This window comes from Spea bombifrons, chromosome 7 (genome assembly GCF_027358695.1).
Source record: "Spea bombifrons isolate aSpeBom1 chromosome 7, aSpeBom1.2.pri, whole genome shotgun sequence".
Taxonomy (NCBI): Eukaryota; Metazoa; Chordata; class Amphibia; order Anura; family Pelobatidae; genus Spea; species Spea bombifrons.
The window spans coordinates 46,191,346-46,206,203 of record NC_071093.1 but is presented as its reverse complement, the minus strand read 5'-3'; the positions used below and the strand labels follow the sequence as shown (position 1 = coordinate 46,206,203).

General features: G+C 56.4%; 4 protein-coding genes across 4 annotated transcripts in view; 2 read left to right on the top strand and 2 right to left on the bottom strand.

Moving 5' to 3' along the window:
* DOC2A (double C2 domain alpha) overlaps window positions 1-3,574 on the top strand; it is a 13,634-nt gene extending 10,060 nt beyond the window's left edge. The window contains exons 8-11 of the mRNA XM_053470561.1: window positions 485-642; window positions 2,724-2,805; window positions 2,908-3,004; window positions 3,326-3,574. Coding sequence (XP_053326536.1) covers window positions 485-642; window positions 2,724-2,805; window positions 2,908-3,004; window positions 3,326-3,462 — 474 coding nt within the window. The 3' untranslated portion in view covers window positions 3,463-3,574. The remainder of the gene's footprint in view (window positions 1-484; window positions 643-2,723; window positions 2,806-2,907; window positions 3,005-3,325) is intronic.
* A 2,262-nt stretch (window positions 3,575-5,836) lies between these two features.
* On the bottom strand, window positions 5,837-7,958 carry INO80E (INO80 complex subunit E). Its single transcript, XM_053470592.1, has 7 exons — window positions 7,779-7,958; window positions 7,563-7,633; window positions 7,317-7,369; window positions 7,096-7,171; window positions 6,921-7,014; window positions 6,613-6,741; window positions 5,837-6,456 (listed from the first exon to the last, which is right to left on the bottom strand). The coding sequence occupies exons 1-7, from the start codon at window positions 7,893-7,895 to the stop codon at window positions 6,235-6,237; spliced, it is 762 nt and encodes a 253-aa protein (XP_053326567.1). The 5' UTR covers window positions 7,896-7,958; the 3' UTR covers window positions 5,837-6,234.
* Window positions 7,959-8,131: 173 nt separating this feature from the next.
* Window positions 8,132-13,125, top strand: HIRIP3 (HIRA interacting protein 3). The gene is made up of 7 exons (XM_053470617.1): window positions 8,132-8,210; window positions 8,434-8,554; window positions 9,604-9,718; window positions 9,850-11,489; window positions 11,565-11,724; window positions 11,848-11,946; window positions 12,801-13,125. The coding sequence occupies exons 1-7, from the start codon at window positions 8,146-8,148 to the stop codon at window positions 12,986-12,988; spliced, it is 2,388 nt and encodes a 795-aa protein (XP_053326592.1). The 5' UTR covers window positions 8,132-8,145; the 3' UTR covers window positions 12,989-13,125.
* LOC128501200 (dual specificity protein phosphatase 14-like) lies at window positions 13,062-14,052 on the bottom strand. Its single transcript, XM_053470597.1, has one exon. It carries the CDS (start codon window positions 14,050-14,052, stop codon window positions 13,408-13,410), a length of 645 nt encoding a protein of 214 aa, XP_053326572.1. The 3' UTR covers window positions 13,062-13,407.
* Between the last annotated feature and the right edge of the window lie 806 nt (window positions 14,053-14,858).

The window sequence follows — 14,858 nt, the reverse complement described above, 5'->3', positions numbered from 1 at the left end:
TCCCCTCTCTCGGTCTCTCATGTGACGTCTCTCTCCTGCGGGGGATGGAAGGAGATCCTGGGGGGGCAGGGAGGGGTATTTGGGGGAAGAAAGTGAGACAGAGAGACAGACAGAGAGAGAGACAGACAGAGAGACAGACAGACAGAGAGACAGACAGAGAGACAGACAGAACACAAACACATTCACAGAACCTGCTTCCAGCTACTACCCACAAATTCCCCCGGCCGTCTCATCCCCCGACGCTCCGCACCGACCCCCGGCACTCCGCGCTGCCCCCCACACTGACCACTGACGCTCCGTGCGGCCCCCCATACTGACCCCTGACGCTCCGCGCCGACCCCTGATGCTCCACACTGACCCCCGGCGCTCCGTGCGGCCCCCCCGTACTGACCCCCGACGCTCCGCACCGACCCCCTACGCTCCGCACCGACCCCTGGCGCTCCGTGCGGGCCCCCCGTACTAACAGCCGTCACGTTTGCCCCAGCTGGAGCGCTGTCAGGAGTGGGAGTTGGAGGAGCGAGGACGGATCCTGCTGTCTCTGATGTTCAGCGCGGAGCGCGGGGGGCTGGTGGTGGGGATCGTCCGCTGCGCTCACCTCGCAGCCATGGATGTCAACGGATTCTCCGACCCCTACGTCAAAACGTGAGTCTCTCGTGGAATGGGAGCGTCTCGTGGAGTGTGAGCGTCTCGTGGAGTGTGAGTGTCCCGTGGAGTGCGAGCGTCTCGTGGAGTTTGAGCGTCTCGTGGAGTGTGAGTCTCTCGTGGAGTGCGAGCGTATCATGGAGTGCGAGCGTCTCGTGGAGTGTGAGTGTCCCGTGGAGTGCGAGCGTCTTGTGGAGTTTGAGCGTCTCGTGGAGTGCGAGCGTCCCGTGGAGTGCGAGCGTCTCTTAAGGTGCGAGCGTCCCGTGGAGTGTGAGCGTCTCGTGGAGTGTGAGCGTCTCGTGGAGTGCGAGCGTCTCGTGGATATAGATCCGTTTGTTGTTCTTTCCAGATGTTATATAAGGAAGTTTGACTTTACTGAGAGGGTGGTAGATAAGTGGAACAGCCTCCCGGCAGAAGTGGTAGAGGGTAATACAGTGAGGGTATTAAACATGCATGGGATAGACATACGGCTCCTGAATCTAAGAAGAGACCAACGACTGATTAAGGGGCCGAATGGGGGCGGATCTGCCGGCGGGTTCCAGATGTTGAAGCTCCGTCTCCCCCCAGGCTGTGGTTACGGGGTCAGTGCCCCCCCTCTCCTGCGGGGGCTGGGAGGGGGTGGGGTTTTCTCAGGTTTTCGCTATTTTGGTGTCGATCCGCTCGTTGGCGCGCCGCCCGTTAATCACAGAATGTACACGGAAGGTGATAATTAATTCCAAGCGCGGGGCATTAACACCTTCACTGCCACGGCGTCAGCGACCCCCCCCCCCCGGCCCTCAGCCGTATAACGGAGATCCGCACCGACGCCGAGCCAGTCAGCCTTTTCAATGGCCATAGAGGGGCCCTTTTATCACCGAGGGCGTGGTTAGAGGCGTGGCTGTGGGCGGGGAAATAATGGGGTTTATTTACCCCGTTTAATTTATAAAGCCGTTCCCTGCTGTTTCTATACACATTATCGGGGCTTTTAGGGCTGTAGAACCCTGCGATCCCCTCATACCCAGCAAACATTCTGACCTCCTGGAAATGAGCGGCATCAGGGGAGGAGAGGGGGCATCAGGGGGGGAGAGAGGGGCATCGGGGGGGGAGAGGGGCATCAGGGGAGGAGAGAGGGGCCTGTATAATGTATGGTGGTATATAGCTGGTGAGTTATATTACTGTTAGTCCGGAAGGTTCTTGCGGCCCCCTGTATGGGGGATATAATAAGACCCTCTTCCGTGAGCAGACGGAGGGACGCGTACGCACTGATACCCCGCCCCCCACGGTCAGCGATTGGCCGGTGGGGGGGGGGGTGACCGGGGGGTCTGTGGGCTCCGTGCCTGCAGATAATGCACAGAAATGTCTGCTAAATGGGGCATCACTTATTGTGCGATGCGCTGGTGTGTGCGGCCGTGTGTGTAACGCTCTCTCCCCGCGCGCTCTCTCCCCGCGCGCCCCCGGTGTCTGTCTCTCCGTTATCTGTATCTGTCTCTCTCTGGCTGTCTCTCTCTGTGGCTATGTTGGTCTCGTGGGATTTTTTACCCCCGAGTGGGGTGGGTTGCGGTCTCTGACACACGTGTAACACTGCTGCACACGGATGACCTGTTTTTAGGACACGAGACAGCGGGGGGGTCTCATACCTTTCGGTCCCGGGGGACACCAAAGGGGGGGCAGATGTTACAGATAAGTGGGGCGTGAGGAGTGTCTGCGGCTCCATTTACCTCCGCGTAACACCAGAGGGGCAGAGGCTGAGACGGGACGCAGAAGGAAGTGTTACTTTACTGAGAGGGTGGTAGATAAGTGGAGCAGCCTCCCAGCAGAAGTGGTAGAGGGTAATACAGTGAGGGGATTAAACATGCGTGGGATAGACATACGGCTCCTGAATCTAAGACGAGACCAACGACTGATTAAGGTTTGACTGCAGCTCGGCCCGGGGTAAATCTCTCTGTATCCCCCCTCTGCTCTGGTCACGTGTACGGACGTCTTTATATGTATGTAATGTATATGTGTGCGGGGGTGTGTGTGTGTGTGCGGGGGGGTGTATGTACATGGGGGGGCAGCGAGGGGCATTGTATTCGGGGATAACGGCCGCCGTCTCCCTGCAGTTACCTAAAACCAGACGTGGAAAAGAAATCCAAACACAAAACGGCCGTCAAGAAGAAGACGCTGAACCCGGAGTTTAACGAGGTGGGTGCGATGCTCTGCGGCCCGGGAATTTGCCCCGCGGCCCCTGGGGACCCCTGCTGTTGCTGAATGCGGGGCAGTAACCCCCGAATCGGCTCTTTTCAGGAATTCTTCTACAAAATCGGCCAGGTGGAGCTGCACAAGAGGAGCCTCGAGGTGACCGTGTGGGACTACGACCTCGGCAAGTCCAACGACTTCATCGGTGAGCCTCGTACCCCGCCGCCCCCCCTCCCCCCACATCTGCCCCGCTCCGATATCACGCCACCCCCCCCGGACACCTGCCCCTCTCCGATACCCGCAGCCCCAGCACCTCTGCCCCTCTCTGCTACCCCACTGCCCCCGCACACCTGCCCCTGTCTGATACTCCGCTGCCCCTCTCTGCTACCCCGCCACCCCCCCAGCACATCTGCCCCTCTCTGATACCCCGCTGCCCCCTGCCCCTCTCTGATACCCCGCTAGACCCGACACATTTACCCCTCTCTGCTATTCCAATACTGACCCCTTTTACCCTTTCACCCTACAGGGGGGGTCACCCTAGGGGTTAATGCTAAGGGCGAATGTTTGAAGCACTGGATGGAGTGTCTCTCCGCCACCAACCAGAGAACAGAGCACTGGCACACGCTAACCAACGAGCTTCCGGGATCCACTTACACCGACTGAGGAATGCGGCTTGAAGAACCGGGCAGAGAACACATTGAGGGCCACTCACGCTCACGCTCACACGCCACGTCAAGACGGCAGCCACCAGAAATCTGCCGCTCTGTGACCGCACGGCGGCTCCTCCATTCTGCCCCCGGCCCCCACATCACTGCGTATCCCCCGATCCGGGGACAGAGTGTCAGCTCCTAGGGTTCTGGGTCTATACAATGGTTTTCCCAAACGGTAGATTAAGAGCCCGGCTTTCTTCTCGCACACGCGCCGCTCTTTTTTTACCCACAATCCTCCTGCCCTTCCCCCCACACAGCCGGGGCACATTAGCTATTGGGTATGAAGCGGGTACATGCCCCGGGGGTACATACCCCACGAGATACCCCATGCCCCTTTAAGATGATCCTTTTTACGATGTAAGTTTTTGTTTGGGGTTTAAATCCCGGGGGGGGTGGGGGGGGACTCTACCCTCTGGAAATGCCCCCCCCCATTCCACAGCGGCTCCCTCTACAGGGCATTAAAAGACCCTACAGAACCTATATAATAATCCAATAATAATAACAATATTACTGAATACATCAGCAGGGGCCTGGGGCAGTCGTTTGGCTTTCCAAGCGGGGGGGGCAGAAGCAGACATGGGGGGCAGAAGCAGACATGGGGGGCAGAAGCAGATGTTGCCCCCGCTTGGTGACTTTTACAGGCTCTGGTAGTAAAAGCAAAATGACTGCTCCGAGACCTAAATTGATGTTATTTATTGCTTTATATAGCGCCATCGTAGTCTGTAGCGCGGTACAACGGGTCTGGGTTCATTAAATATAATTCGTTTTGATCCCACCCGCTAGGCACGCACCCCTCCGTCAGTTTGTGGTCAGGGCCGGTGGCCGGTGGCACAGTGTGGGGGGCCGGTATACAGCCTCTCCTAGGAGTAACACTGTAACAACGGCCGACGACGCCGCGTTCAACCCAAATAACTTCTTCTGGGATTACAGATAGCGCCAGCAGACAGAGTAGCGCAGTACAACGTGTTTTACCCCGTTAACAAATGTGGACGTTCCCCAGTATTATCCACAGAACCCCAACTTTCCCACCCATGTCACAGAGATCCATCTCTCAGAGTCCTCTCGGTGATTGAGACCCAGGCACACGGCCTCATTTCACTCTCCTCGCCGTAAAACCTCGGAGTTTTTAGATCTTTGGGGTTTTTAAAGGTCTTCTTTCGCGTGAGACCCCGGGGCAGAGCCGCCATATTTATCTGTCTCAAGCCAAACGCAGACTTTGAAGACACGGTGTGTCCTCCACGCGTGTTTCCACCACTTGTTCCGTGATATTGCACACGTATGCATCGAAACACATTAATAGATAGTTGCTGCACTGCTGGGATTTTTAATACATGGTGAGGTGGAGAGTCGTGGGGCAGACATGTCACCTGGGAAGGAGTCCGGGGCAAGCGGCAGGGCTGGTGGCATCCGAGGCGGACGAGTCTCAGCCCCACGCCTCGGGCAGCCGCTGCACCCGTGACACACAGCTATGCACACGCCTGGCTCTGGGCTATGCACACACGGAACACACTCAGTATTTGCACGTTTTTCACGGTTTTGTGACTTCTCGTTTTGTATGTTGGGGGTGTGACTTGTTTTGTATATCGGGGGGTGAGTCAGTGCTCGGGGTTTGCACGCAGGCACCGCATTATGCAAGATTTGTGTTATTTTGTAACTTTATCACATTTCTGTTTAATAATTTTCAAGTTTACGACGAGGGAATAGTTGGCCAACCTGTGCTTGGATGGCCGACCTTAAGCGGGGCGCGGGTACCGGCAGAAGAGGCGGGGCGCGGGTACCGGCAGAAGAGGCGGGGCGCGGGTACCGGCAGAAGAGGCGGGGCGCGGGTACCGGCAGAAGAGGCGGGGCGCGGGTACCGGCAGAAGAGGCGGGGCGCGGGTACCGGCAGAAGAGGCGGGGCGCGGGTACCGGCAGAAGAGGCGGGGCGCGGGTACCGGCAGAAGAGGCGGGGCGCGGGTACCGGCAGAAGAGGCAGGGCGCGGCTACCGGCAGAAGAGGCGGGGCGCGGGTACCGGCAGAAGAGGCGGGGCGCGGGTACCGGCAGAAGTATTTTGTGTTTTGTACGTGTCAGGTTAGGCGCGGGGTGAGGGGGGGGGGGCGATCACCCTGTATTTGCATGTTTTTGCCTCCTCCTGAAAACCGCACTCAATAAATGCAAATGAATCTGCCCTCCGCCTCCGAGTCTTATGTGCGTTAACAGCGACGGTCAGTGCAGGCCAAGCGCCTCAGCCCCGCCGGATCAGCCCGGATAACAGATACCTCGTCTAGATCGCACATGCGCGGTAAGACTCAAAACTAGAGCGTCAAATAAGAAGCTGCTTCCCGGCGCGTTTCCTGAGTCTCATTTAATAATAAATTCACCAAAACCCCCCCCCAAACCTATGGCAGGCTGAGCCTGGAACCTCAGAGCAGACATATAATCAGGAATAACGCACAGACTTCCTATTTCTGCCAGACCCTCGCTGACGGCCCCCCAACATAAACCGTCCGACGCTCCATCAGTAGAGGTAACGAGAGCCGGCGGACGAAGCATCAGGTGCAGGAGTCCAGCTCGGGGTAAAGCCTCAATATCCCAATCCTTAAACATTTGTATGAATCCGGCAACAGCCCCGGCGTAACCCTCAGTCCCCGAGTAAGGCTGCCACTGGGGAACATGCGCAGGACTACAGCCCTTCCTCCCTCTTGGAACAAGGAAGCAGCGGGGATTATACGCCCAGCACGGGGTTCACTCGGGAATGTCTATGACCAAGTCATCCTCTTCATCTCCATCCAAAGGCCCCTCATCTCCGCTGCCCTCCCCGCCATCGCTGAACATCTGCTGGGGCACGGTACTGAGGATAGTGGGAGGTGGGGTGAGCTTGCTGGAGGATGACAACGGAGTCAGGGCGGACGCGCGAGAGCCAAAAGGCAAGACGTTACCGCAGCCGGTGGGGGAGCCCAGTGGGATCTGGAGAAGAAAGAAGAGACCAGGCGTGGGAAGAGAGCAGAGAGCAGACGCGAGGTAAGGGGACACGGGGTAACAAGAGGATTAAGACATTCCCCGTTACATTACACAACGACGCCGACCCCTTCCACGCACGCACGGTCACACAGACACCGGTACCTTGGGCTTCTTTGACTTAACCCAGCGGTTCTTTCTGTCTTTCTTGGGTCGTTCGGGTTTGGGGGGCGTAGTGTTGGGGAGAGGAGCCAGATATTCCGAGGGGAACGGGGTGTAGGGGGGTGAGTTCATCTGATGATGGGGGAAAGGCGAGGAGGAGAGAACACAAAATTATGAGATGGGATGTCGCAAACTCAGATATCGAGGGAAAAAAACAAAACAAAAGCAAAGCAGCGCAGACAAAACAGAACTCCGAGGAGAAAAGCCACGGGAAGCGGGAGGAGGAAAACCGTTCAAGAGGGAATACTCACAGCGCTCATGTACGTGCCCCCGGCTGCGTGCAAGGACAGGCTCGTGGAAGAAGAGGGTGGAGAAGAGACCTGGCCGGCGGGGGGACTCCGTTTCCTGTAGAGGCAGGAAAGGCTTTCAGAAAGCATCGACAGACCCCCAGCAAGGACTGCTGAGCACACAGATAACTGCACTTACCTCTTGGCTGAGGGGGCAACGGTTCCGCGGACACCCTCGGTGTCACTGTTGTCAGAGGAAGCGGTCACATCAGAGTCTGCGAGACAGGCCGGGTTATACCAGATCACAGACTCACACAGTTCCCACTCAGTAATCCCACTCCCACTACTCTCCTAACGTTCCTCCTCCCGTCACCTTTTATCCATCCCGTTCCCGAATGACCCCACTCGCCCCCGAAATACCTGATGAGTCGTCATCAACGTTCTCATAGAGCAGGACTCTGTCCAACAGGAAGCTGGAAACAAGAAAGACACCAATGAGCAAGAACACAAAATTACTCAGAGTAGGGCGAGCGGGGGAGAGGGTGCCGCCGCCGCCGCAGAGGGGAGCCCCACGAGAAGCGAGGGGAAGAGGGTGCCGCCGCAGAGGGGAGCCCGCAGGAGGGGTGTAGTAGGATATAGCGGTGAGTAGAAGGGCCAGCGGGTTACCTCTTATCTCTGGATACTTTGAGCAGCTTCCGCTGGGCTCTCCTCAGCTCCTCCTGGAAACATTCCTGCTCCTGAGACAGACAAAGGGTTAATGTGTGAGGTTCCCATTCCATGCGGCAGTTATTATTATTACTGAACTGCAACTCTCATATCCTCAGGCACCCAGGTACAGCCCTAGAGGTGCGCACACTGCCCGGCCCCTGTAGCTCCACTTACATAGACGAGGAATTTCAGTTTCCGCTTGAGGTTCTTGTATTTCCGCTTGTAATCCACCTCTCCGTCCCCCGGGCCGTTCATCTCTGCGCCCGGAAATAGTGGGGAAGGCAGTGACATGACGCTACATGCCTCAGACACCACAACTCCGGTGTAGAACCCGGTACTTCCGCCCCTTGTTCGCGTCACTTCCGTTAGCAACAGATAGCCAATCAAAAGCCCAGGATCTGCACGCGTGAACTATCAAGTTCCGGCCAATCAGAAAACACGTTTCCCAGCCAATCGGAGAGTGAAGGTTAGTTCTGTCTTGGGCGGCCAATCCGCGCTGGGTGGGCGGGGCCGCTGCGTGAGCGCGAGGTGCAGTTTAAACATGGCGGGAGATGGGGAGATGCGGAGTTTCATCAGGAGACTGCTGCAGGGGACCACAGACCTCAGGTGGGGCCCTATAGGGGGATGCAAGACATGACGTCACGAGCGAATAGTGACATCAGAGCGCTACGTTAAATTGGAGTTGTGTGTAAATATATACATACATATATATATATATATATATATATATATATATATATATATATGGGTACCTCAGGCCTGCCGGTGTATACAGCGCAGGTGTAATGGGGGCCCATCTTTTCATTAACCCTTTCTTGTGCCCCTGCAGCGCCCTCACTCACTCCGTGGTGCGCTCCGCGTACTTGGCTCACTGCGGGAAGCGAGTGCTGCCCCCCCAGGAGCGTCAGACCCTCAAGCGCATTGTGGAGGAAGAGCTGCTGAAGATGCAGGTACGTGGGGCCTGTCACCCGCCGCAGTTACGTGGGGCCTGTCACCCGCCGCAGTTACGTGGGGCCTGTCACCCGCCGCAGTTACGTGGGGCCTGTCACCCGCCGCAGTTACGTGGGGCCTGTCACCCGCCGCAGGTACATGGCGTAGATAATGCAGGGGATTAGCAGGATCCCTTCCACAGTCAGGAGATGGGGCGGAATAAATACCCGTAAAACCTCTTTTTAGAACCCACTAACTCTCCGACGCTAATGCTGCCATTTAAACCAGTTATTGACTGGACTTACTGGGAATGTTAATGGAATCTGTGTATGCAGGGAGCCGCTTTAATGTAACTTTTCTACCTCATGTGGCCCCCTGTATGATTTTTCAAAACCTCAGAACAAAACATTGTCTGAGATCCCTGGCACTGCTATACGGTGTTAACCCCGACCGTGCTGAATAATAAAACCTGAAATCATCTCATTTTGCCCAATAAACTCCCTTTATCTGCAGACCCGGACCCTCCGTCGCTGCCAGTCATGTGATATTTTGGGTGATTTTCCCGGCTCAAACACCACACTGAGCTGATGCTTTATGGCGATGCTAATGAAGTCCCTTCCTCCATAGACTGTTATTAGTCAGAGAGTCTGACTAGGTGATTAAGACTGAGCCATTCTATTGTCCCCCACAGGCAGTATGATAAGGAGTCGGGGGGTTTAGTAGATCGGGGGTCAGATAACAGAGTGAGAATCATACAAACGGCTGATATGCAGCTGCCTGAAAACTTTATATTATGGGGCAAAAAACTACAACTGGGGTAAGAAGAAAACAGGAATATTTTTTGAAAGCGTGTTTTTAATCCGATACGAGGAATAAATATTTTGTGTGTTCTGCTCTGTAATGTAAATGTGAGACGTGAGAATCGAATGATCTGAACAAGAGACCTCTGAGGTCCCCACCACTTATTTCTGGACGTGTGGGTCGGCTGAGGTCGGGGCGATGATTCCCAGCGGCGCTGGCACTGTGGGTCGGCTCTGTAGTCGTTGCTGATAAATCTCTCTGTCGGCAGGAGGACTCCAGTGACGACGAGCCGCTCGTTCGGAAGATCCGGAAGCGACAGCGCACTGACAGCGACGTGGACCCCGGCGCCAGGAAGGAGCCCCCCGACAAAAAGAGCAAGCAAGGTGAGGGAGGGCTGCGTGTGAGCCTTGCGTCCGGCGTGTAGTACCGGCTCGCAAACTGCCTCCTGACTCTGTGGGGGGTAATTCCGGGGGCTTTGGGGTTAATCTTTAAGCAGATGTTTTGTGTGTTTCAGACGGCAGATCAGAAGAGGAGGATTCTGGGATTGAACCGTCAAGAGACATCAAGAGACTGTCGGGAAGCTCTCCAGAAACCGCCGTGAAGACCAAAGCCGTTACAGACAGCGAGAGCGACCTGGAGGCAACCAATCAGAAACAAGAGAAGGGGAGAGGGTCTCAGGACAACCGCAAGATAAAGATAGGGAGAAGCGAGCTGCCCCGGGAGAAAAAGAGCAAGAGCGAGAGTGCTGCGGCGAGACGCAAAGAGACGCCAAGCAAACCGGCTGCCAAAAGAATACCCAAGACGCAAAAGGGGAAAAAAAGAAAAGAGACAGTCAGCGACGATGAGACGCCGCGAAAGGGCACACCAAAAAAAGAGACAGACAGTGAAAGTGAGGATGAGAAGCCAGTAAAGAAAAAGAGTGCACGGAAAAAAGAGACGGACAGCGAGAGTGACGATGCCAAGCCGCTAAAGAAAAAGAGCGCTCTGAGTAAAGAGACAGACAGTGAGAGTGACGATGACAAGCCGCTAAAGAAAAAGAGCGCTCCGAGTAAAGAGACAGACAGTGAGAGTGACGATGACAAGCCGCTAAAGAAAAAGAGTGCTCCTAGTAAAGAGACAGACAGCGAGAGTGACGATGACAAGCCGCTAAAGAAAAAGAGAGCGCCGAGTAAAGAGACAGACAGTGAGAGTGACGATGACAAGCCGCTAAAGAAAAAGAGCGCGCCGAGTAAAGAGACGGACAGCGAGAGTGAGGATGACAAGCCGCTAAAGAAAAAGAGCGCTCCTAGTAAAGAGACGGACAGCGAGAGTGAGGATGAAAAGTCGCTAAAGAAGAAAAGTGCAAGGAAAAAGGAGACAGTCAGTGAGAACAATCAGCTGCCAAAGAAAAAGAGCGCTCCAAATAAAGAGACGGACAGCGAGAGTGAGGATGACAAGCCGCTAAAGAAAAAGAGCACGCCGAGTAAAGAGACGGACAGCGAGAGTGAGGATGACAAGCCGCTAAAGAAAAAGAGCACTCAGAGTAAAGAGACAGACAGCGAGAGTGACGATGATAAGCCACTAAAGAAAAAGAGTGCTCCTAGTAAAGAGACGGACAGCGAGAGTGAGGATGACAAGCCGCAAAAGAAAAAGAGCGCTCTGAGTAAAGAGACAGACAGCGAGAGTGAGGATGACAAGCCGCTAAAGAAAAAGAGCACTCAGAGTAAAGAGACAGACAGCGAGAGTGACGATGATAAGCCACTAAAGAAAAAGAGCGCTCCGAGTAAAGAGACGGACAGCGAGAGTGACGATGACAAGCCGCTAAAGAAAAAGAGAGCGCCGAGTAAAGAGACGGGCGGTAAGCGGAAGGCAGGAGTCACAAAAAAGAATTCCACAGACAAAGAGAAAACCAATCATGGAAGATCTCGGGGTCAAGAAAAGAAAAGAGCGCAAGAAACGGACGGCGAGAGCGAAGAGGTGGAGAAAAGATCTCGCGAGGGGACATCGGACAGCGAGAGCGATGGAGAGAGCGGCACGAAGGAGGCCAAGGGGAAAAAGACAGACGGGGAGAGCGAGCAGGAAGATGAGAGCGCTGACCAGACGAAGAAGGCTGGAGAGAGCGACTCGTCCGAGGGCTCCGAGGATAAGGGCCACAGCAGCAAGAAGCAGGACAAGGTGTGTGGGGGAGGGGCCGGGGTTCAGGCGCAGCGGGAGGAGCCGCAGAGCTCACACTCTATTCCTCCCCCGCAGGGCTCTTCGAAGGAGGAGCATCCGTCAGTGGTCCGCTTGAAGCGTTACATCCACACGTGCGGAGCGCGCAGGAACTACAAGAAGCTGCTGCTGGGCTGCCGCTCCGTCAAGGCCATGGTGCAGCTTCTGAAGAATGAGTTGGAGGAGCTGGGGGTCAAAGGTGAGGGTGAGTGGGCGGGGGAGAGCGACCCGGGGACCGCCGAGCCCCCCCAACGGAGGAGCGGGGGGGGGGTGTTGCATGAGGACAAAACCGGCATCGCGATATTCCTTTCCTCCTCCGCAGGGAAGCCGACTCTGGAGAAGTGCCGGGTCGTGCGGCTGAAGAGGGAGGAGGCGGCGGAGCTGGCGGAGTTGGATACGAGTAACATCATTACCACAGCGGGTACGTGACACGGGGGCCCAGACCCCGCCGGCAGATCGGCCCCATTGGCCCCCGGCTCTCCCGCTGTAACAACTCAAACCTTAATCAGTCGTTGGTCTCGTCTTAGATTCAGGAGCCGTATGTCTATCCCATGCATGTTTAATCCCCTCACTGTATTACCCTCTACCACCTCTGCTGGGAGGCTGTTCCACTTATCTACCTCGCTCTCCGTAATTAAAACTTCCTTCCGTTCCATCTCAGTCTCTGACTCTCTAGTGTTAGATTCCGGTCTCTCGTTGTAACTTTTCTCCTCCTTTCTGTATTTAAATGTTTTTTTTTTTTTTATTTCTCCCCAAACGATGCAGATCTTTCCCCGAATCCTCTGTGTTCCGGCTCCGTCCATTAAACTGCCCCAGCTTTACAGATAGAAATAATCAATGTATATGTTTATAATCCCCGCCCCTTTGTGTGCATCCTGTGGGAGGAGCAAGGATTATTCCTCCCCAGCAGAGGCTTTACGTCGTCGCAAAGCGCAGGCTGGAGGTAGTTTGATGACATCACCCGATGTAAAGCGATCGCTGTCAGTTTAACGCGCAGGGAGGGGGTATAAGAAAAGGCGCCCGAATAATTACTCTCCAAACAGGCGTCGGGGGCCCGCAGGGTGTTGAATGCCCCGCCGTCTGCCCTAGTTGCCCCAAGTGGTTTAATAATTCCCCTGCACGCTGGAGCCGGAGTGAACGGGGGGGGGGGGCCCGGTGTCAGCGCGGGATTAATGGATGAATGAGTCGGGAGGTCGATACGGTTGGTTACCATGGCAATTGCACCAGCACTGCTCCTTCCGCGCGTCCGTTAACCCATTACTTGTTTCTTTGCAGGTCGCCCTCGGCGACGTTCAACTTGGAACCCCTACCAGCCGTCCCCGACCCGCGACCCGTCGCCCACCAGGTACCGGAAAGACCTGGCCTCCGACTCCGATGAGGAGGGGGCCCCGCCGCGCAAGAAGAGGCCCGTGGACTGGTCCTGCCTGCAGGGCATCATCAGCGACGACGGGGACAGCGACTGAGCCCGCCCCCTATGTTTACCCCGCCCTCTCCGCACGCCCCGCCCCCTCTTTCTGTGTTTTGTACGAAATGCACTTTTTTTTTTTATCCGTTCTTTTTAATGTCGTTTTGTAAATAAATGTTACCGTTTTCTCGTAAATCGTCTTTATTCAGAAACATCGATTCTGCGCCGTCCCCTTTATTCCTCCCCGGCATTTATTCCTCATCCTTCAAACGCGCGCCGTGATCCTACAAACCCGAGCGCGTGGCGGAAATCTCCCCCGTTCACCGTTTCTCACCGTTTACAGTCTCTCTCGTTGGCGGCGCGGAGTTCCGGAAAGCGTCTCTGGAGTCGGGAGTTATCGGGGTGGTGATGATGGCTCCGGTTGTCTCGTGTTTCCCCCCCACAGTCCCGTGGAGAACAGATTGTTTATATTTTTTTTTATCTAAACCCCCACACCGGGATGAGGCTGCGAGTCTCTCGTTCGTAAATGTCCGGCACGAGGCCGAGCGGCGACGGCACCAGCCTCACCGTGTTCTTGCCGAAGAGCTTCTTCTCGTACTGGATGAGCTGCTGCCAGAAGCCGCCGTTGGGCCGGACCACGGGCCGCCGGGTCTTCACCCACTGGTGGGCGTCGAGCAGGGACAGCCGGTGGTATTTCATCAGGTAGGCGATGCAGAGAGTCGCCGAGCGGCTGACGCCGGCCACGCAGTGCACCAGCGTCCGGCCGTTCCGCTTGCCGTTCTGGTGGATCCGGTCGGCGACCGAGTCGAAGTAGAGTGCGAGTGGCGCGTGTGGCAGGTCCGGCACCGGCACCTTCACGTAGTCCACGTCCGGCCAGTTGGAGTTGGGAATCTCCAGCGTGGCGTTGACGATGCACGTGACGTTGCGGGCGTACACCAGGTGGCGGCTGCCGGCGGCGTTCCCGCTGGAGAGGTAGAGGCAGGGGCTGATCTGAGCGATGCTCCCCGGGCCGGAGACCCCCGTGCCGCCGCTCACCTCCACGGGGGGCTTGGACACGGCCGCAGAGGAACGGCGGAGGAGCCGGTGGCTGCGGAAATTCATGGCGGGGAGCTGCAGGGGCATAGAGAGCCGCGGGGGGTGGGGGTGGGGAGCGAGAAACGGCAGATATGGAAGCCGGGGCCACGGGGGCCGAGTCTCGCCGTCCTCAGCCTGTTGGGGTAAATAAACAACAAATGGGATTTCAGATATACAGAGCTATACATGCACACCCCACGCTAATGGCCCCCGGGGGCCAGCTCCCCAGCACGGAGGAACGCCGCGCACGGATATAAATCCCCACATAACGGTATTTTTAGAACATCCTACACGATGCGTGAAAGTCTGGGGGTGGGGAGTCACCTGACCTCCGGGAGAGCGGAGCCGGGGCGAACGGTAGAGAGGCTGCGCGGAAGGGGCTACCTGTGACCCCGGAAAGTGGTGGTGGAGGCCACGGAACGAGTCACGCTGTGAATCGCAGCACTGCAGGGGTGGCCAGAAATCCCACCAGTGTCCCGGAGCCCACCCTGCCCCTACGGAGCCGGACGCTGCCGTGCCTGCGCTGTGTATACGTGTCGTGGGGGAGTAGTAGTGTGTGCATGGTGGGGCAGCACTGCCGCTGTCTGCTCTGTACCTGAGCTGTATATATGTGTCTTGGTATAGTAGTGCATGCATGGTGGGGAGCACTGTCGCTATCTGTGCTTTGTATCATGCTGTAGTAGTAGTGTGTGCGTGGCGGGGTGGCACGGTCGCTGGCGCCCCGGGGTACCTGTGCCGTATATACGTGTCATGGTGTGGTGGTAGTAGTAGTGTGTGCGTGGCGGGGTGGCACTGTCGCTGGCGCCCCGGGGTACCTGTGCCGTGGGGTAGTGTCCTTACCTGGGTGCTGCAGT